This window comes from Lynx canadensis, chromosome D1 (genome assembly GCF_007474595.2).
Source record: "Lynx canadensis isolate LIC74 chromosome D1, mLynCan4.pri.v2, whole genome shotgun sequence".
NCBI lineage: Eukaryota > Metazoa > Chordata > Mammalia > Carnivora > Felidae > Lynx > Lynx canadensis.
In genome coordinates, this window is record NC_044312.2 from 21167892 (window position 1) to 21191381 (window position 23490).

The window sequence follows — 23490 nt, forward strand, 5'->3', positions numbered from 1 at the left end:
CAGCATCACTTTACCTGGTGGTAATATTCAGGTAAGTCATTAAATTCTATCTACCTCTTAAAATTAAAAAAAAATTTTTTGATGTTTATTTATTTTTGAAAGAGAGAGTGAGACAGAGTGTGAGTGGGGGAGGGCGAGAGAGAGAGAGAGGGAGACACAGATTCCAGGCTCTGAGCTGTCAGCACAGAGCCCGAAGTGGGGCTCGAACCACAAACCATGAGGACATGACCTATAAACTACTGAGCCACCCAGGTGCCCCTAAAACTTTTTTTAAATGTTTCTATATTTTTAAGAGAGAGAGAAAGAGTGTGAGCAGGTGGGGAGCAGAGACAGAGGGAGACACAGAATCCGAAGGAGGCTCCAGTCTGAGATGTCAGCACAGAGCCCAACGCGGGGCTCCAACTCACCAGCCGTGAGATCATGACCTGAACTGAAGTTGGACACTTAACCAACTGAGCCACCCAGGCACCCCTAATTCTATCTGCATTTGATAAGATATTATAATTGAAACTGAAGTTTGGAAGACAGTTAAAAATTCTCATTACCCATGCTATTTGGACAAGAATGCACAGGCATGAACTGTCTCCTTCAAGGCAGATGAGCTCAGAGTGCAATGCGTGGAAATCATTTCTCCTCCATAATTCTTTGCTTGCTCTCCTGGCCTCAAACTCACTTTTTGTCCCAATGACAAGTCCAGTCATATTAATATTTCTCATTCATATTGAATTTTGAAGCTTACAGAGCATTTGCACATGCATTAATAATGTAGTATTACAGGGCTTACTCAGGAATTCCTCTTTTATTAAAAGGACACTGCCATTACTTGACTTACTATCCAACATCTCTGAGCCAGCAATGGGCCAACCTATGAATAAAAACCCAAGCTCCTGACTCTTAGCCCCCCTCATAAAGTGCTATACTCAGGGTTAAAAATGATTTCCTTCCCCACTTAATGCTTTTTCAATAGTGGATTCACAAGAGTCCCTAAGTCTAACCTTAAAAATGAAAGGAAGAAACTCCTGGCATTTCCTCTGATACTTTATTTATTCTGCCCACTTTTCTCTACTGGTTATAATTCTAGCATGAGAAACCTATTCCAGAACTTTAATTAAATTACACATTTCTAACAAAAATTATTAAAATTTTTTTTGAGGCTTAACCATCCTAATCCTCAAACTTCTTCAAATGCCCATACTCCTTAGAGACATCATCACCCAGAGTTCTTATTGTACTAGGAGTCGTTTGAAGAATAATTGAATCTACTTCTTGGTCCCCTTCACCTAGTTTGCTCATTCGCCCACCCTCCCCTCTGGTAATGACCAGTTTGTTATTTATGAGACTATTTCTAGTGTGTGTGTGTGTGTGTGTGTGTGTGTGTGTGTGTGTGTTTGTCTAATACTTTGTCAAGGAAAGAGTGATCAAATCATTTCTGTTAATGTCACAGGCCACACAAGTATGTTTTTAATATTTATCTGAAGTGTAAATTTGGAATAGCACTCATCAACTCACATAGTTACAAAATTGTGTGTTATGAGAACTTTTAATATCTACTCTCAACAACTTTGAAATATACAATACAGTATTATTAACTAGGGTCCTCTGTGTTGTAGTTTACATGCTGAGGACTTATTTATCTTATAACTGAAAGTTTGTACCTTTAGACAATTTTCACCCATTCCATCCAGAAAAAAGCTTTTCTGCAGATACTGACATGGCTGTCCCCTGTTAGTTCACAAATTGGCCCCTTACAGAGAGGGCATGGAGGGATGGTAGAAAGAGGTAGTCCATTCCAGATAGGTAGATGGCAATTTAATAAGCAAAGGAATCTACTAATGGGCTTGTCTTGGACAGCCTCAGGACACTAGATTTCTGCACCTGCTTGGCAGAATTAAGTTTATATATGGACCTTAACTGGGTTTAGTTACATATACATTCCAGATGGTCCCAACAACAAGACTGCATCCTTAAAAATGGCTTCTAATGTGGGAATGATGGGCAAAGAATACATTCCAAGGACATGGGAAGGGGTGAGGGGCAACCAGTTACCTGGGTCCAGCTGTGTGTCCACCAGTGGTCACATCCTTTCAATGACCTCCTCTAACAGCCTCTCAGTTCATTCTGGACTTAGCTTAAACGTCACCACTTCAGAAAGTCCTCCCTTGAATAGCTCTCTAAATTTCCAGCCTCTGCTCTTACACTACTTTATTTTCTTCATAGTATTTCTCATAACTTGACTAAATTCTACATCTACTTCTTTGTTGGTTTGTTGACCTCCCTCATTGGAACGTAAACTTCACGAGAGTGGGAATTTGTCGTATTCAATGCACAGAAGTCTCTCAATATAGCTGTTGAGTGAATGAAGAATAAACCATTTCAAAAAAACATATATAGTAGGAATTTTCTCTGTTTTAAGATGAAGAAACTGGAGTTTATATAGGAGAAGGAACTTAGAGTCACAAAACTAAGAGATAATCATGGGTAAAAATTAATCTAGTTTGATATGATGTGATACACTCAGCTCCTCAGCACCTCCCAATGACTAAACCACAACTATACTATAAGAAATTACATTATTTTCTCTGAAAGAGTCACAGAGTGCCTTTGGGGAGAAAGAAGTTGGAGCAGCAGAAGTTTCATGGAGGAATTAGAAACAGTTTCATGGAGGAATATACTTTTTTTAAGTAGTAAAGCGAGGCTTAATGAATTGTATGATAACAAAACTTTAAAATACATGAGTTGATAAGACCAAATATTTAAAAAATTTTTAAATTAAATTAAATATAGTATAACTTTAATTCTAGTATAGTTAATATACAGTGTTATTTTAGTTTCAGGTGTACAATATTGTAATTTAACATTTCCATACAGCACCCAGTGCTCATCATGACAAGGGCACTCCTTAATACCTATGACCTATTTCAGCCATCCCCCTGCCTGCGTCCCCTCTGGAAACCACCAGTTTGTTCTCTATAGTTAAGAGTCTGTTTCTTGGTTTGCCTATCTCTCTCTCTTTTTTCCATTTACTTGTTTGTTTTGTTTCTTAAATTCCACATATGAGTGAAATCATATGGTGTGTGTCTTTTTTTGACTGATTTATTTCACTTTACATCATAATCTCTACCTTCACCCATATCATTGCAAATGGCAAGATTTCATTCTTTTTTATGGCTGAATAATATTCCACTGAATATGTATATATATCACAAAAGAAAGGAAAGTCAAAACCAGCAACTCACAGAAGAGATGGAAAGCTTGGAGGGAACCAAAGCTCTGTGAGATGGGGGTCAGACACTGAATGAGCAAAATGAAGATGCCAAAGCCAAAGGGGAATCCCAGGGATACCAGTAAGGGAGAGGTTAAGCTCTGAGACATGAGAAGAGGACACAGGCTGCTGCAGATTAAAAAGCAGCAAAACCTGGCAACAGCACTGTACGGTTTCTCTAAAGGTTACTGAATAACACAAGGATTATTTTTCATTTGTAGGAGAATCTAAGATTCAATTTGTGGAGACAAAAGGATTTTTACTTCACTATGTCACGTGGCAGCAATAAAAACTGAAGCCAAATGCACCACCAATGTCTTGATAAGGGCTTCAACTAAGATTTTAGTCTTGTTTTTCAGAAATTCTGTGCCAGTTAGAAATTATGTAATTCATCAGATCTGGGATCACTAAATTCTGTCAGATGACAGTGTTTGTCTAATAAAAGCCTCTTTCCTGAGCTACTCAGCCTAGCACAACTGGGAGAAGAATGGATACAGGAAACCATTCTTCAGTAACTGAGTTTATCCTTGAGGGGTTAACAGACCAGCCAGGACTCCAGCTCCCTCTCTTTTTCCTGTTTCTATTGATCTATATGGTCTGCATGGTGGGAAATTTGGGTTTGATCTTTTTAATCAGGATCAGTTCTCAGCTTCACACGCCCATGTATTATTTTCTCAGTAATTTGTCCTTCATAGATCTCTGCTACTCCACTGTCATAATTCCCAAGATGTTGATGAACTTTGTGTCAGAGAAGAATTTCACCTCCTTTCCTGAGTGTATGACCCAGCTCTTTTGCTTCTGCTTCTTTGGTATTGATGACTCCTACATGCTGACAGCAATGGCATATGATCGTTATGTTGCCATCTGTAACCCCTTGCTCTACAATGTCATAATGTCCCCAAGAATCTGTTTTCTACTGGCCACCAGTGTGTATACAGTGGGGATCATTGGAGCCTTGGTCCACACCAGCTACATATCTAGTCGATCCTTCTGTGGAATGAACATCATCCACCATTACTTCTGTGACATCCTCCCTCTTCTGAATATATCTTGCTCAAGAGACTACACCAAGGAACTCTTGGTGATGATTTTGGTTGGCGTAAATGTATTTGCATGTGCTGTAGCCATCTTCATCTCTTATGCTTTCATTCTTTCCAGTATCTTATGCATCTGCTCAGCTGAAGGCAGGTCCAAAGCTTTTAGTACCTGCAGCTCGCACCTTGCAGCTGTTGGGGTTTTCTGTGGCTCCATCATTTTCATGTATTTTAAACCATATACCAGTGACATAATACAGGAGAAGGTGGCCTCTGTGTTTTATACCATAGTGATTCCCATGCTTAATCCCCTTATCTACAGCCTTAGGAACAAGGATGTCAAAGAATCCCTTAAAAGAGTTCTTAATGGTGGGTAACTTTCTGGGTCTGTGTAGAAAAGAGCACTTTTTAAAAGAAAAAGCACCTTTGAACATAGATCTTACCTTATGTTTTATTCCTTCTCGTTTTAAGAGAAACTGATTAGTTGCAAATCAAGGGCTGTCTTAAACTAAAATGTCCTAATGATTTATTTTCATGACACTCACTTTCTCTTTAAGTGCCCCTACTCCCAATACACAATGACCCCTTTACTCTCTCTAGTCAAGCCACTCAAGAAACAGACATCCTAGCCTACGTTCTTACTCACTCTAAATATATATACATCAGAAACCTTCCTTTGTGTAATTGTCTTTGCTAAACAGCAAACACCTAATCAAACCTGTTATAAAGTTGTAATGTCTAATGATGGCTGAATGTGTAAATCCCCTCAGGAACTGGCATTTTAATACACAAGAGGGTTACAGAAGCAATGGACATTTGTTAGTAGAATTTTAAGGGAATATAGTTACTAGTAAATAAGAAGAAATAGGAATTTCATAAGATTTCTAGCCGTTGTTATAACCACTGAAAATAGGATCTGTCTTGTGGAGGGGTCAAATGAGGTGAAGGTTGGGGAGGGGATGGCAGAAAGGGACAAAATGATTTGTTATTTTTAAATTTTCACTATAACTTTAATGTTTATTTATTTTGAGAGAGAAAATGAGAGAGAGAGAGAGAGAGAGAGAGAGAGAGAGAGAGAGAGGAATGGAGAGAGAGGTAGAGAGAGAATCCCAAGCAGGCTCCCACTGTCAGCACAGAGACTGACATGGAACTCGATCTCATGAACCGAGAGATCTCCTGAATGGTGAGATCATGTCCTGAGCCAAAATCAAGAGTCAGTCACTTAACTGACTCAGCCACCCAGGCACCCTTAACTTTCACTAAAATTTTATTTTATTTTATTTTATTTTATTTTATTTTACTTATTTTTAACATTTATTTTTGAGAGACAGAGAGAGACAGAGCATGAATGGGGAAGAGAGAAGGAGACACAGAATCTGAAGCAGGCTCCAGGCTCTGAGCTGTCAGCACAGAGCCTGACGCAGGGCTCGACCCACAGACCATGAGATCATGACCTGAGCCAAATTTGGGATGCTCAACTGACTGAGCCACACAGGTGCCCCAATTTTCACTATAATTTTAATTTACATATTTTATTTCCAAATTATTCCATACTTTGACTCCTTTCTGTTAGATCTCAAGATGACTTCCCTCTGGATGACTCCCTTAATTATTCACTATTTATTCTCTCACTATTAAGAATAATCCCAGAGCCTCTATACACCATTAAAATTCATTCATTTAGCCAATCAATAATATTTTCTGCACAACTATGTGTCAGACAAACAAAAATTTCTATCCTTGTTGGAAGCAAATAACGAACCCATGAACAAGAAAACATGTATTATCCAGTGATGATCAGTGCTATAGGATAAACTAAAGCAGAGAAGGGGGATGGGCACTGGGAGGAGAAGAAGCTTGCTCTTTCAATCCCAGAGGTCAGACTCTGAGAAATATGATATTTCCTAGAAGCCTGAAGGAAGTAGAGAATCAAGCTATGTGACTGAGAGAAGAAAACTTCAGGCAAAGAGAACATCAAATATAATCTCTGAAAGAGGAGCATGTTGGGGCACTTTTAAGTAACTGTAGTTTGGAGAATGTGCTTTAAAGAGAGTGAATGGGGGGCAGAGTCATGAAAAGTAATATCAGAGGGATGGTGGAGGAGGGAGACAAAATCTGTAAAGCCTGAAGACAAGTTTGAAAGGTTTGACTGTTCCTCTAAGTGAAATGGGAAGCCACTGATGGGTTTGAACAGAAGAATGATCTGATCTGATCAATAAATCATTCTTGCTCTTTCCATTGAATGGACCTAGAAGCAATGAAATCCAAGTAACAAAGTTCATGCCTATTATCCAATGATAATTTGGTTTCTATCACAACCCACTGAAAGAAACAAGGACTTCATGAAGAAATGGTAAATTCCAGGGTGGGGTACCTAAAATTCAAGATGAGCCTAGAACATCTTAGTATTGCACAGAATAAATAAGTGCCCCCAAGTTTATACAGATGTGTCAAAAGGGAAGACAAATTTACTGGACAAATTTAGGAGAATTTGAACATCAAAATGAATTGCTTCTGAGAATCTATGGTTCCTTACTGATACAAACATACTGACAATAAAATAAAAAGTATTAGAAAAGGGAAAGCTCTTTACTGAAAACACCAGTTAATAAATTCAGAAGAAATTATATAATTAGAAACACAGAATATTACAGCGACCATGCTAATAACAGAATTAGGTAAGAATCATCAATAGAAACTCTATGTCAAGTCTTGGTTATTTTTGTATTAGTAAATAATTGAAGGGATTTTAAAAATTTTCTTCACTTAGATTCTATGAGGATAAAGGATATGAAGTTTTCTAAGTTTCTACTTTATGCCTAAACACTTTAGAATGTCCTACCTTGTTCATTAAATAAGCTTGATATTAGCAAAATGCAGAAAATTCTAGAAAAATAACACAGGTCTCTAATGGCAGTGAAGCATATCTAATTGAACTTACCTTAGTGATAAAACCTGAGACTGAGATAAGTTCTTCTTTTCTCTCCATTTTCCCTTCTGTTTTATTCCTATTTGTGTCTCTTGAACTCTGTATATTCACTCTCTTATAGTTCCCCCCATCTCTTCCCAGCCCCACACGTATGAATGAGTTCGCTTTCTGTTTAAGTTCCATAGTATCCATTTACATAATATTGAAAGAAACAAAAATGTGAACCTGACTTACCAGTAAGAATGATAAAATAAACACAAATTACAGAATACTAATCTGACATATATAAAGTGAAATACAAAAAAAAACTAGTTAAAAAATCCATGAAATGAATGTCAAAATATGGCAGTGAAGGAAATTGGTGTACTCACAAAATTGTGAGAATTCTTACTAATGCCATCATTTTAGAGAGAAACAGACTGATGCTGAGGACAAATCCATATTCCTTTTCCTCTTTCTTAATCACCATTAGGAAGAGATATTACATATGGATGAGATTAGGAAGAGATACAACATTAAACCAGTGCTGACTCTCTAATATAGAGGTTCCCAATTCCTTTGGGGGATCAAAGACCATTTAGGTGGTCAGATGAAGAATCAGCTTCTTTCTTAGAATAATGTTTTTAACTGTATAATATACATTTGTTAAAAAAATTATACCACTGATATCACAATATTTAAAATAAATTTGTGGCTTCTTTATTAGTGAAATAAATCACAAGAGCTGGTAGCAGATCAAATAATTACTATAATTTGAGGTAGCAGTGGGTACAAATGGTCATGATCAGTACTCCATTTCATCCTAAGGACCCCTGTAACATCCCTATAACATACGTACAGCAACCTCAATGTGATAGAAAAATAGATGTGATTCTGTTGGTGACAAAGTCATAGATAATTACATATTTTAACATGATCAGTTACTAAGATGCTGACTTGACGGTAATGTTAAAATTTAATTAGAGATTAGTGAAAATAAACTTCCTATTGAAGTTTTCATACCTGTACACTCCAATTTAAGAAGTGTTTCTCTACTGGAAGCAAAGTCTCCAGGGCTCCATACTCAGTTTTAGTAACTAAATTATCTTAGTGATAAAACCTGAGACTGAGAATCCTAAGACTATCCCAGTGGGCATACCTTCCTCTCCTGCGTAGGTGGAGTGAATTTGGATTCAACGCATGAAACAAAATCTCAGGAAAAAGCAAAACACCCAGTTCATCAAAGATGAGATACACACAAAATTCTTTCCCCCATCTGCCCCCATACTCCCAGGTTAAACAAAAGTGCAAAAAACATAATAAGTCCTTAAATTATACCTCAAAGGGGAGAAGGCATAGTTCTCAGATAATCTGGAAGAGGATTCCATGTGAATTCACACACTACATATATCCGAGATATACAGAACTGACTGCATTGGAAGTGAGCAAATGAAAAAGATCGCAAACGGTGACTGCACAGAAAATAAAGGAAGGAAGGAAATAAGAAAAGTGAACAAAACAGACGAAAACACAAGTTTTTGTGAAGGACCACTGCACATACCCAAGAACACCCCTTCTCTTTCTAAAGAGACAGCAGGTACCTGTTCAGTGGAGACAAGAAACTCCCATAACCCCATAAGATATATATCTTATGGGTTATACTAATCAGAAGCTAAGCAATTTCTTCCATTTAAAATTGGGTTACTTTGTTTCTTCTATGATGATGAAAATTTATAAAATATTTTGTTTACGAAAGCTTGCATTGTGTAAAACCATTTTAATAAAATGATTTTGACCTGTTACTTCTGTGTAACTATCTGGGTGTGCATTTGTCTCTGTATATATGATTACTTACTGGTATTTTGCTTAGTATGTGTATATAAGCAAATGTGAGATGACTTTTACTCCTTTCCCATTTTACCTTTATCTTATTTGAACATCTTTGAAATTAGCATAAATCATTTTGAAAAATATTTAAGTGATTCTAAAAAATAAAATATCTAAAGGTTTGACCAGATAAAATAAAGCACTGTCATCTGTTCCCTGTGCAAAATGCCAGAAATTTTTGTTTCATTTTTCAGTAATTGTTGTTGTTGTTTGGTGTGTGTGTGTGTGTGTGTGTGTGCGTTTTAGATTGTTGAGCCGGGAAAGGGTTGTGCTGAAAAATGCAACAGAATACCACTATATACTGTCTCCTTAACTTTTGCTAAACTGAAGAGTAAGTGCAGCATTAAAACAGAATTGATGGTATTAAAACAACCAGTAGATAAATTGAGGGAGACAGTAGTTATTATTGAGACTGCTTTCCTAACACTTAATAAAACGTGATGTCCCAGCACTGAGGGCTCCAGCACTGGAAGATGCTGTCTCCGCTCAATCCATAATTGCTGAGAACCTATTTGTTCCAGACACTGAGGAATCTTTGAAAGTAGGACAGCTTTGACCTACTCAGATACTTGCCAATAATATTAAAGATCAGATTGTATTGGGTTTTTTTTGTTTGTTTGTTTCTGCAAATGTTATGATCCTCTTTACCTAAATGTAACATAATCCTGACATGGAAAGTACAGTCATAATTCTGAACATAATTAAATTAAAATGTAGTTATAATAATTCACTAGCTTATATTTGACAACCTATTTAAATTCGATGGTGAGTTGTATTTCCTGTCACAACAATCACAAAGCAATTACCAATCATAGAAACATAGATTTTTTTAAATCCTGTGATTTTTCTTTTTTGAGTTTCATATCCCCTGCTTTCTGAACCAAATGACCAGGTGCAATTATTCCAGGATGATTGAGTTTGCCCTTGAAGGAGTCACAGATTGAACCAAAAATCAAGCTGCCTTTCTTCCTCCTTAGATCCTTTCTGGGGATCTATGGGGTCCCTGTGGTGGGGAATTTCAGTATATGATCCTGAAATCGCTTTCTATTTCAAACTCCAATATCCCAAGTACTTATTTCTCCATAATTTGTCATTCTTAGATCCTTTCATTACTCACTTGTGACCCCCCCCCCTCCAAACTCCTGGGAAATTCTGTATGGGAGCAAAATGTTATCTCCTATCCTGGTTGTATGGCATAGTGTTTTTTCCTTTTGTTTCATTTTGTTTGCTGAGCTCCTTATGTTGTCTGCCATAGCACGTGACAGATACATAGCTATCTGTAGTCCATTGCTCTACAGTGCCACCATGTACCAAAAGGTATGCAATGTGTTGGTGACTAGGGTCTATATGGTGACAGCGTTAGGACCTATAGCCCACATGATCTCCATGATCAGGCTTTCCTTCTGTGGGGGAAAATATCATCTACCATTACTTCTGTGTCATACTGCCTCTCTTAAAGCTCTCCTGCCCCAGCATCTACTTAAATGAGCTCCTCAAGATACCTGTAGGTAAATTCAATCTGTTGGCAACAGCTATCATCATCATCTCTTACCCCTGCATATTCTCCAACATTCTTCGAAAATCCTCAGCTGCAGGCAAGCCCAAAGCTTTTAGTACCTGCAGCTTTCATTTACAGCTGCTGGAAATTTATGGGTCCATCATATTTGTGCATTTTAAGCCAATCTCCAGTAGCAGCAACATGGCTCAGGGGAAGGTGGCCTCTGTATTTTACATCTCTGTGATCCTTATTGATCTATTGCTGAATCCCTTGATCTATAGCTTGAGAAGTAAGGATGTAAAGAATATGCTGAGAAAAGTCATGGGGAAGAGGTATGTAGCATCGTAGGGTACTAGTTATGGTCACAGTGTGTTTCTTTGTTTCTCTGAAACTAACTTTCTTCTCAGTTTCTTAAAAGTAACATCCTGGGTGGGGGCACTTGGATGGCTCAGTTGGTTGAGTGTCTGACTCTTTGTTTGGCTGAGGTCATGATATCATGGTACATGGGACTGAGCCCCACATCAGGCTCCGCACGCACATGTGCATGCTTTCTCTCTCTCTCCCTCAAAATAAATAAATAAACATTTTTTTTTAAATAAACATTCTGTTCTCGTCCCTTCCACTATAACTGGCAGATGTTACCCTTTTGTTGGAGTCGATGAACACACACACACACACACACACACACCCCTTGAGAAAACTATTACATGATATGATTCAGTGGGCTCATGATGAGGCTTGATGAAGTTTATTTTGGAATTCTTCTCAGGTGAATTTTCATTGTCCTCCTTATCTATTGAGAAAAACTGGGGTAGAATATTTTTCCTTGAGTTATTAAAATAATTGTATACTTGTATGATTTGACAAGATTATATCAAGAATAAATATATAAGTACAGTTTAATAATAAAAACTCAAAACCCAAATAAAAAAAATGGCAAAAGCTTTAACCAGACACTTCACAAACAAGATAGAGGAATGACCAGTAAACACATGAAGACATGTTTAACATCATCAGTCACCAAAGAAAGCAAATGAAACTAGCTAAAATTTAAACAAAACAAAAATGTATGAAACCAAGTGTTGGCTAAAATGTGGACCAGCTGTGAGTCTTATGCATAGGTAGTTGTTGAAAATGTAAGATGTACAACCATATTAGAAAACAGCTTGGCAGTTTCCTTTTTTTCTAATGTTTATTTATTTATTAAGAGAGAGAGAGAGCAGGGAAGGGGCAGAGAGAGAGAAAGAGAGAAAGAGTCCCAAGCAGTCTCCATTATCAGCACAGAGTGGTTGTGGGGCCCTGTCTCATGCCTGTGAGACCATTACCGGAGCTCAAATCAAGAGTTGGACACTTAACCGAGTGAGCTACCCAGGCACCCCAGTTTGGCAGGTCCTTAAAAATTAAATACAACTGGAGTGCCTGGGTGGCTAGTCTGTTAAGCACCCGACTCTGGATCTCAGCTTGGGCCATGATCTCTGGTTAGTGGGATTGAGCCTCTGTGCTGACAGGGTGGAGTGTGCTTGAGATGATCTCTTTCTCTCTCTGCCCCACCCCCAATCATTCTCTCTCTCTCTCTCAATAAATAAATAAACTTAAAAAAATTAAGCATATGACTGTCATACTACCCAGCGATTCCACTAGAAGGTATTTATTCAAAATAAATGAAATATATGCCCTGATAAAGACATGACACAAAAAAAATTCACACAAGCTTTATCTGTAATAGTCCCAAACTAGAAACAACCCAAATACCCATTGTGGGTAAGTAGATTCTACTTACATAAATGGGTTAGAAAAAAGCTTAGGGCAGAAAGCTACCACCACGGGGCAAAAGCGCCCCATGCTAGGTAGCGAGATATTGGTAGTGAGGTAATGGGATCATGAATAAAATCACTTTCCATCTGATACCAATGTGCTTTGAGTACAAACTCCACTTGCTCCCTAGACCCTTTGCTTCTTGCATACACAAGTTAATGATTACTGTCTGATTGTTTTCTCCACGTTCATGTGTGTAAGATCTTGTTTTCTTCACGTTCACCACGTGGGTAATATCTTGTGAGCTCAATAAATACGGACACAAAACCCTTGTTTGGGACTCTTGTCTCCTCCCCGACATTAGCCTCTCTCATATTCAATTCTGCATCTGTTCTCTTGCTGGACAAGAGAGAAGTCCAGACTCATAGTCTGTGCCAGATGGTGACCCCAATGTGATTGAAGGCAACATGACAGAAGGCAACGTCAAACCAATGTGATTAGAAGAAAAGCCAATGTGATAGAAGGCAACGTGAAGCAGACATGATAGAAGGTGAGGTGGCTAGAAGAAATGCCAACGTGACTAAGAAGTTGATGTGACAGAAGGGGTTGTGATTAGAAGCCGACGTGGCTGAGAAGGTGACGTGTCTAGGAGCCAACGTGGCTAAAGAAGCCTACATGACTAGAAGTGGATGTGGCTAAGAAGCCCATGTAACTCAAGGACCGCAGAACACGTGGAATGACTAGAGCTTGTAAAAAAAAGAAAAAGTGCACCGGACTACAATCTCTCCTGACCAGGTAAGAGAAAAGCGAAACTATATTAGGATTCGCTGCCATGGAACTTTTGAAAGAATCATTATGGGAGACTCCCTATCTCTAGAACAAGAACAATACATTCATATAGCACTCCTTAAATTATTAATAATTAGGGGCGCCTGGGTGGCGCAGTCGGTTAAGCGTCCTACTTCAGCCAGGTCACGATCTCGCGGTCCGGGAGTTTGAGCCCCGCGTCAGGCTCTGGGCTGATGGCTCAGAGCCTGGAGCCTGTTTCAGATTCTGTGCCTCCCTCTCTCTCTGCCCCTCCCCCGTTCATGCTCTGTCTCTCTCTGTCTCAAAAATAAATAAATGTTGAAAAAAAATTTTATTAATAATTATCCAGCAACATTACCCTTGGTTTCCCGAGCAAGGAACCTTCAACCTAGACATTTGGGAACAAATAGGTAAAACAATAAAGGCACGCCATACAGAAAGCACCAATGTGCTGCTTGAAGTTATTCTTACATGGTCTCTTGTCCATTTGGCTATTCTCCCCCTGAGTGCAGATGATGTTTATGAAGATATAGGCCCACTCAAAGTAAATAAAAAATTTTCCAAGGAACTTAAACCTCCTTATTGTCAGCCAGCCCTTTCGGCACCCCTACACCCAGAGAACGCTGGCTCCCCCTATGTCATTGGGGAAAATCTAACCTTTTAAAGGAACAAAAGATTCCCTTTGATGATGTCCTTACCACGATGCTACTGCCTATTAAGAATGCCCTTACAGTGTTTACAGATGCCTTGGGGAAAACTCACAGGGCTTCTTGCCTTTGGAAAACTGGAAAAAACTGAGAACATGTATTATACACTGGACTGGGTTCTACCCAACACTCAGAACTGTGAGCCATATTATTAGCTATAGAAATCTTTTCCCTACCCTTATCGGCTCTGAGATGTCAAGGAGCAAAGACCACCCACTTCAGATTTTCCCATCAGTATTCCAGGTAAAAGTTAACCATGGGGAACAAATTGTCAGGTGGACCCAAACGTAAGTTTGTTGGTTTGAAATAGACTTGTTTACCAAAGGTCAAATAAGTTCATGTTATCTCTATTCCGATTCATTAGCAAAAGGATGACTTAAAGTAATGGTTAACTTTGTCTCATAGTTTTCACGGGTAATTGTTAAGATAGCTTTAGTAACCTAAAAAGTTTTGCTTGCATGACAAATTGGGATTGAATTCATTGGACATCTAGGCCTTTTCTAAATGGGATGGGATGCTAAAGCATTGATTACTAAACAAGGCTTATCTGCTTTTGGCTCCTTATTGCAGAGAAACTAAGGATATTTGGATCTGGTGGTAAAGTAGCTTGGTGTTTTATATCTTTCTGAATTTTTTTTAAAACAAATTTTCCAAGATTTAAATTGTAAATGAAGTCTTTTTGACCAATTAAGCTTCTTTGGTATGTTAAGTTACTTCAGAAGTATTGTCAAACAAATAGTAAGTCTTAGGTTACATTGAGTAAATGCTCTAACTGTTCTAGAGATTATATGCAATTCCTAGTTTTAATATTTTTTTGGTATAAGGTCATCACTTGATATTCTGAAGTGTTATGTGCCACAGAAATGACTGAATTTCCTTGTCAATTGCATTAGATCTTTTAATTATGTCCATTTTTTACTCTTTTTGCCATAGTTCTGTGAGTCTTGTTGGAAGACTTCTTCACTGCTATACCTCTCAGTAGACAGGTGATCCTTTCTACTCAGGGATGCTCTGTTTCCCCTGAACTCTGTCTTTCCCTTTTGTAACTCCTCTATACCAACCCCAACTGAGCAATGTTGGCCCATAGGTAGGGATCTCTCTATGCTCCTATTCAGCAGGAAGAAGTTACAGAAGAGAACACCATCCACCCTCAACAACCTTAAATATTTTAAGGGTCAAAACTGTTCAGAGGGGGGATGATATGGGAAACAAAGGCAGAAGGAAATGGCAGATAAAATTAAATTTCCTTATAATCCACAAGGCCATGCAATTGTAGAATGAGCACATAACAAACTTAAAAATGTGTTAAAAAAAAAAAAGGGGGGAATTACCCATGGCTGTCTTCATTACAACCACAACTTCTCAATTGTGCTGTGATCGCTCTTAACTTTTTAAATCTTGACCCTCAAGTACTAACCACAGCCGAGCTACATTCTTTAAAATCAGATAAAACCTCTATATGCTTGTGTTCTTTCAGATTCCTGACCTCTGTGGATTCCCTCAGTTGGTGAAGCCATATCATGACATGGTGGAGACCCCAGATACCTTTCAATCAACCAGGACTCTGAATGGGCAGCCACCACTCCCATTTTTCAAGATGGAAGAAACATCTCCATTGACTTCTCATCCTGAAGCCACTCCACAAATGCAAGTCCTTGCCCCTGATATAACATGGGGAAGCCTTAAACAATTCTGACATTTATTAGGTATTATATTACAGAATCCTATTATTGAAAAACCTGTCATTTTTGTAATACATCCTCTTTCGTCTGGGCACATTATCTTCTTAATTGTGCTGGATTCTGTTTAGAAATATAATATTTAGGGGGTTCCTGGGTGGCTTAGTCTGTTAAGCATCCGACTCTTGATTTCAGCTCAGGTGGTGATCTCATGGTCATGGGATCAAGCCCCACGTTGGGCTCCATGCTGTGTGTGGAGCCAGTTTAAGAGTCTCTCCCCACCTCTCTCTGCCCCTCACCTGCACGCATCAGCATGCACTCTCTCTCTCTTTTGCTCTCACAAAAAGAGAAATATAGTTTAGTAGTTTTGCTTTGATATTCTTAAATGTTATTTCTTCATAATATTTTTTTTTGTTCTTATTAGTTTTAGGTATCATGTGTTACTTTCTTCATAAAAAAGTTTGGAAATTTTCCTTATTTGTATTCTCCAAATTTTTTATTTTTTATTTATTTATTTATTTATTTTTTTTTTAATTTTTTTTTTCAACGTTTATTTATTTTTGGGACAGAGAGAGACAGAGCATGAACGGGCGAGGGGCAGAGAGAGAGGGCGACACAGAATCGGAAACAGGCTCCAGGCTCTGAGCCATCAGCCCAGAGCCTGACGCGGGGCTCGAACTCCCGGACCGCGAGATCGTGACCTGGCTGAAGTAGGACACTTAACCGACTACGCCACCCAGGCGCCCCTCTCCAAATTTTTTAAAGCATTGGGACTATTTACTTTTGAAGTTTTTCTAGAATTGTCCTTTGAAACAATCTGGGTCTGGTGTTTTTCTCTGAAGTAGTTTATTGATAACTTTAATTGTTAATGGAAATTGATCTCTATCACCATTGCTCATAATACAATTTTGGTAAACTGTGTTTTTCTAGAAAACTAGCCCTTTTAACTAAGTTTTGAAGTTTGTTTGCAGAATCTCAAAATTTTTTCTCATGGTTTGCTTTCATTGCTTCTGTTTTAAGGGTTTATTATTGTTTCTCATTATTTCACATATTTATTCTCTTTCATCTTGATTAATTCAGTCATAGATTTATATTTTTAAATTTTTTTTCTAAAATCAATAGGATTTTGATGTTCAAATCATGGTTTTTCTGACCTCTAATAATTTCTTCTTTTTACGTGCCTTTGGTGCTTATTTTCTGTTGAATTACACCCGCCAAATCGCTACGGTTCTTATTTCTCCTACCTTAGGTGAGTTTGGCCTATGATAGATCTTCATATGTATTTTATGGACAAGATTTACTCTTTGAGATAATTTCCTGTAATCTTAGTTCATCCATGCTCTCTTCTGTAGATGCAGAGACACGTAGTTTCTATTTTCTTCAGGAGAGGCAAAGGAAAAGAGATTGAGTGTCCTTCTTTAAGCTTTCTTTAATATTTATTTTATTTCAGGACTTTACCTTTCTCTGCTTGCTTTTCTTTTCCCCTTTCCTTCCAGACTCCAAAAGCTTTCTCTTCCTTTATCGAATCCTCTTCTCTCCTGGAAGTGTTGCCTCTGTAACATCACATCCTTGAATACTGTGTGCACCTGTTAGATTTCTTCCCTATAGTCAATGTTCTGGTTTACCAGGTCTACTTTTTCAGTATTTTTTTTGTATTTAAGATGGACATTTTAGTTTTCATGGACCAATATCTTTGCTAGAATCTAGGTAATTTGAAGTTGGTAGTGTTATCTATTATCTAGCTATGCTGAAGGTGTAGTGTTTATGTCATTTTACCTGTTCTTCTAGTTGAGCTATATAGCTTTTAGGAGGACATATGGAGAGATTTAAATCTAAGCGAGTATTATTATTTTCTGTTGAATTACAACCACCAAATTGCTACTGTTCTTATTTCTCTTACCATAGGTCAGTTTTGCCTGTGGTAGATCTTCATACGTATTTTACGGACAAGAAAATACATCATTACTTCAGCTACCCCAAAGTTCTGGACAAAATACTTTGCAATTAAAAAGGTATAGCCAAATAGTCAAAGTTGAAAAGACTCACAATACTATGTGCTGGTAAGGATCTTGGGTAGCTGGAACTCTCATACATGGCTGGTGGCTGTATGGCACTACCAACCACCTTTGGAAAATAGTTTGACATTATTTTCTAAGGGTAAATATTTTCTAAAGCTAAGTAACCTACTATATAAACCCAGTAGACATATACCCAGGAGTGGGTATATACCCCAGAGAAATGATTATATATATTAACCAAAAGACAAATGAAAGTATATTAATAGAAGCATCAATCATAATGGCTCCAAACTGAACATGTTTCCAAATATCCATTAAACAGGAGAATGGATAAATAAATGTGCTTATTATTTATACAAGGGAGACTATACAAACATGCTACAACATGGCTAAGTCATATAGAAAAATTCTTGAGTCATATAAGCTAGACACAGATGAGTATATACTGTATGTTTCCATTCATACGAAGTTCAAAATAAAGCAAAACTATTTAATTGTACTCTTGGTAGGAAGTGGGCACTGACTGGGAAGAAGCATGAGAAAGCCTTGAGTGTGAAGCTAATGTTCTATTTATATCTTTATCTGGATAGTCACTAAAGGGGTATAAACATAATTAAAAATTCAAAGAGCTGTATTCTTAAGCATTTTGTGTATACACATATATAAAAATTCACGAGATGCAGTGGAAAAATGTCTTCCAAATGCTTCTGGTAGAAGATAAGACTACTTCAATACCTCTGCCGTCAACAATACCTCTTCACACACAAAAAGAACTTTAAACCATACCTATAACATTATCCTTATTAATTTGCATGCTCTATGATTATTGTAGCTGGAAAAAGAAAGAATCTTAATGCATTGGGGATTTTTTATCCTAGTGATTCATGTATGTGCATGCCATTTGCCATGCACATCTTTTTGTTTTTATTTATTTATGATTTATTTATTTATTTATTTATTTCTTCATGCATGTCTTTTTAAATTTCAATACACATTGGATATATTCCCTATCACAAAGTAATGTTCTATTCCTGCTTTTTTTCTTTTTAAAATTTTTTTAATCTTTATTTATTTTTGAGAGACAGAGAGAGAGAGAGAGAGAGAGAGGGAGAGAGACAGAGTGCAAGCGGGGGGCAACAGAGAGGAGACACAGGATCTGAAGCAGGCTCCAGCCTCTGAGCTGTCAGCACAGAGCCTTATGTAGGGCTCAAACTCACAATCCCTGAGTTCATGACCTGAGCCGAAGTTGGATGCCCAACAGACTGAGTCACCCAGGTGCCCCTGCTTTTTTTTCCTATTGTTATATTTATACCATATTTTATTTAAGCCGATATCTCTGAGGGTTAATTAATTCAATCCATTTTTTTCAATTTCAATAGCAAAGCAATAAATATCATTGTAGCTCTGTTTTTGTCAATATCACTTTTATTTTTTTAAGCATACATGACTAAAAATTCAATAACTTGGTAAAAGCTCACAAGAATTTACAGTTTAATATATTTAATATATACTATCAAACCACCTTACAAAAATTAATATGGATATTTAAGTATGCATATTTGAATTTTTATTTCTAATAGATTTGGACAAGTTTAATGTGCTGATTTGCATTTATATTATTTTTTTATATTTGTTCACTGAACAATTTTTGGCTACTTTTCTATGGGGTACTAATCTTTTTTTATATAAATTTATAATGAGAGTTTATATATTCTTATTTTGGCCAGCTAAAATTCTTTTGCTCTTTTCCATTGGCTCTGACTTTTCCTTCTGGAGTAAGAATCATCCTAATGAATTTTACAAATAAAGGTTTTTAAGCATAGAAAAGGTCTTCTGTCATTTTCCACAAGACTTATTTAGAATTTGTCATAACTTAATTTTGAATCTTCTTTCTTGATTCTATTGTTACTCAGCATAGACTTGCCTTTTTCTTTTTCCTGAATTGACAGGAATCTGTTTTTCTAAATTCTAGGAGTCCATGAAAGGGGACTGAGACACCCCTCCCCCATTCCTGATGTTCCCATCCAGGGGGAGGAACATCTATTACCCTACCCCTCCAGACCCACTTCCTACCCCCAATTCACTCCTCCTGGGGACGTGGAATGACTTATCTGAGTGGTGAGTTTCAAAGGACAAACTATTCCTTTCTTTTTCACTTGCTTTCTGAAAGTTAGCATACTTTCAGAAAGAAAATGTAATTGGCTACTCTTTCCCATGCAATCCTACCTTTAGGCAGAGACCTGAAGAAATCCAAAATTCTCTGTGATTACAGTAGTAAGTGTGCCTGCTTGCCTAATTCTATAGCTTAGCTTTAAAAGGTTTGTTTGCCCCAAAGTAAACCATTACCCAATAATAAAGATTTAATAAATATATTTTGGTCTTCACTCAATAGATTGTTTATTCACCTTTTCTATTAGTGCAGAACAAGGGGACTGTATTTTACTTTCTCAAACTACTGTACCTTGTATATTGAACCAGAGCTATGAGGAAGTTAAGAGGAAAAGTAGATTTAGGAGAAAAAGTGTACCTAGGAATTTTGGGGTTTTGATAAAGAGGGGAATTTTGACTCAGTGGCATGAATTCACACTTATTTTGCAATATTTTTATAGTTTATAGTTTATGCATAACTTTTAACTAATAAGACCCCAGAAAATGGCTGAGTCTAAGGTTGCACAAGGTTGAATTCTAACCTTCATAGATGCAATACACAGCAGATTTGTTCAAAGATGAATGAATAATTTTATGCAGGTGTACATTCACTTCTCCAGAGGCCACACTGCTATTTCTGAGCCTTAAGCAAAGGCAAATGTCTCAGTAGAGGTAACGCCCCTCAAAAACTGAGCTAAGTGAGCCTCCATAAAGCCATGTGTCCTATGGTTCTCAGAAAACATAGGTTGGTAAACTGAGCTAGTCTCATAATTGCGTGAGCAAATATTGCTGCAGTTTAAATTTGGGCATACAGTACATAAAAGAAGGGGCTTTTTCAAACACATAATGATTTCATTATAGGGAAAAGAGAACCTTTCCATACAAAATTTTTTAGACAACAGCGGGGGGGGGGGGGTGAGACAATTGTTATTGTTTCCATTCTACTTTTCAGCCATGACCTCAAGAAATACTAAGTTCCAAGACTTATATGACAGGGTTGTTAGGCTGCTTTCAATTTTTTCACTCTTTTATGTTGCTTTAACCTGCCTTTGTGACCCAGACATGGAACTGTGGAGAGCCTGACCTCGAATTCTTGTGGCTAATGCATAGGTTCAAGAGTTAGCTTCCACTGAGTGGGCTCAACTGGTCCCTAAGTTTCTTAAATACATAAGCTCTGACCAGGGCTTTAGTTTCCCATCGTCTAATCAGGAGCTTCCCTTTAAATGGGTGGTAGATTTCATTAATGAACCAATAAAAATGGGGGGGGGCACTTACCATAAAAAGAATATGCCATCTTCTATTGAGAAAGAAAAACAGCTCAATGAAATTATTGCAAACTTAAAGACTAAGAAGGTAGCCTAAAGATCTGCACTTGAAACATTCAAAAAAATTTTTTAATGTTTATTTATTTTTGAGAGAGAGAGAGAGCACATGTGCAAGGCAGAGGAGAGGCAGAGAGAGAGAGACAGAAGATCCAAAGCAGGTTCTGCACTGATAGCAGAGAGCCTGATGTGGGGCTCAAACTCGCAACTGCAAGATCATGACCTGAGCTAAAGTTGGATGCTTAGCTAATTGAACCACCCAGGTGCCCCTGAAACATTCTATTTCTAGGAATCAAGTCTGTTCAGGAAATCAGTGATTTCTAAAGGCTGCTCCTACATAACAGGAGTAGTATTAAAAAAGGAAGAAAAATAAAGTATAATAAGTTAATTAAACTAGAATAAGAGACAGGGAGGGAGGGGAGGGGTGGGATGGGGAAGGGAATGGAAGACACTATAAATATGTGGTGGAAAATAGTTTGAAAGCCAGGAGCTTTGATCCAGGAAATTACTCATTGCAATATTAAAGCCACTGAAAAACAGTAAATAGCACACGTTTGTCTTAAATACAGAAAGATCTTCAGGGAATGGAAGGCCTGAGAAGATACAGATACTACGTGGACCATGAGAAAACATATGAAAGAAATATATGGAGCAAGACATAGAGAAGAAAAGCCACATTAAGGGGCAGGTGGTCAAGGCCATGACGAAAGCCTAGGACCTCGTTAAACAAACCAGTGGGAAGATGTGTTCTTGGTGGGATTATCAAAAAGGATGGAGCTAAAGATAGATAAACTTTGTTAGAACAGTGGGATTTTGGCAGATCCAGACCTACTGATTTCATATTTCTTGAGTAGAATAATTTCCCAAGACAAAATCTAGAGAAGTGGGTGATGGGCATTGAGGAGGGCACCTGTTGGGATGAGCACTGGGTGTTGTATGGAAACCAATTTGACAATAAATTTCATATTAAAAAAATAAAAAATAAAAACCATACTGGCAAAGGCAAAAAAAGAAAAAAGTAATTGGAGAAGGCCACCTCATTTCAACTGCTGGTTTAATATATAATAATGGGTGAAAAGAAGCAATGTGAGATGAAGGTTAAAACTCTAGAAATTCCACAGAACATTCTTTGGAAGTAGAGGTAAACAGCTGAGGGATGCAAAACATCAGAGGCATATCTCATTTCAACCTCCCTCCACAACAACAAACAAACAAACAAACACAGAAGAAATGGTACATGAGACTCAAGATGTGGGGAAACCCGGGAAAACATTGTCCAGAGTGTGTGGTACTTATTCATACATTAAGAGCACAAGCTTGGAAACATCGACCACAGCCTCAGTTCAGGAATTCACTGAGAGCAATCTCAACTGAAACAAATGTGGGGGTTATACCCTCCCGGTGAGACAGGTTTCACAAAATTATTGTAATGAGTAGTGTAAACCCCACACAGTCCTGAAAATGTCTGCTCAGAGGTCTCTTAGTACAGAACCATTGTGTCATGAGAGAGAGACAGAAAGACAGGGGGTGGGGGGGGGGGGGCGGAGAGAAAAGGGAGAGAGAGAGTCAACAAAGAAATGGAACAGAAATGAAGAGATTTTGAGTATGCTGAATAAAAAAAAAGAGCAAAAGCATTTTGCCATTCTCGCTCTGAAACTGTTTTTTCTTTCTTTCTTTCTTTCTTTCTTCCTTTCTTTCTTTTTCTTCTTTCTTTCTTTTCTTTCTTTTCTTTTCTTTCTTTCTTCCTTCTTTTTCTTTCTTCTTTCTTTCTTTCTTTTCTTCTTTCTTTTTTCTGTCTTTCTTCCCTCTTTTTCTTTCTTCTTTCTTCTTTCTTTCGTCTTTCTTTTTCTTGTGTATTTGCCTCATTCCCTCAAGAATTAATGGAGATCCAGGGGCGCCTGGGTGGCGCAGTCGGTTAAGCGTCCGACTTCAGCCAGGTCACGATCTCGCGGTCCGTGGGTTTGAGCCCCATGTCAGGCTCTGGGCTGATGGCTCAGAGCCTGGAGCCTGCTTCCGATTCTGTGTCTCCATCTCTCTCTGCCCCTCCCCCATTCATGCTCTGTCTCTCTCTGTCCCAAAAATAAATAAACGTTGAAAAAAAAAATAAAAAAAAAAAAAAAAGAATTAATGGAGATCCATGGGGCACCTGGGTGGCTCACTCAGTTAAGCTTCTGACTTCAGCTCAGGTCATGATCTCACAGTCTGTGAGTTTGAGCCCCGTGTCGGGCTTTGTGCTGACAGCTCAGAGTCTGGAGCCTGCTTTGGATTCTGTGTCTCCCTCTCTCTCTCTGCCCCTCCCCCAGTCATGCTCTCTCTCTCTCTCTTTGTCTCTCAAAAATAAACATTAAAAAAGTTTTAAACAAAGAATTAATGGAGATCCCTAAATTCTACTCCTGAAACCAATATTGCCCTATAAGTTAACTAACTAGAATTTAAATAAAAACTTGAAACAAACAAAAAAAGAA

The 23490-nt window shown here is 37.8% G+C and overlaps 1 protein-coding gene across 1 annotated transcript; it reads left to right on the top strand.

The window, feature by feature from the left end:
- Positions 1-3749: 3749 nt before the first annotated feature.
- Positions 3750-4673, top strand: LOC115525511 (olfactory receptor 8D2-like). The gene has a single exon (XM_030332734.1). It carries the CDS (start codon positions 3750-3752, stop codon positions 4671-4673), a length of 924 nt encoding a protein of 307 aa, XP_030188594.1.
- The last annotated feature ends 18817 nt before the right edge of the window (positions 4674-23490 follow it).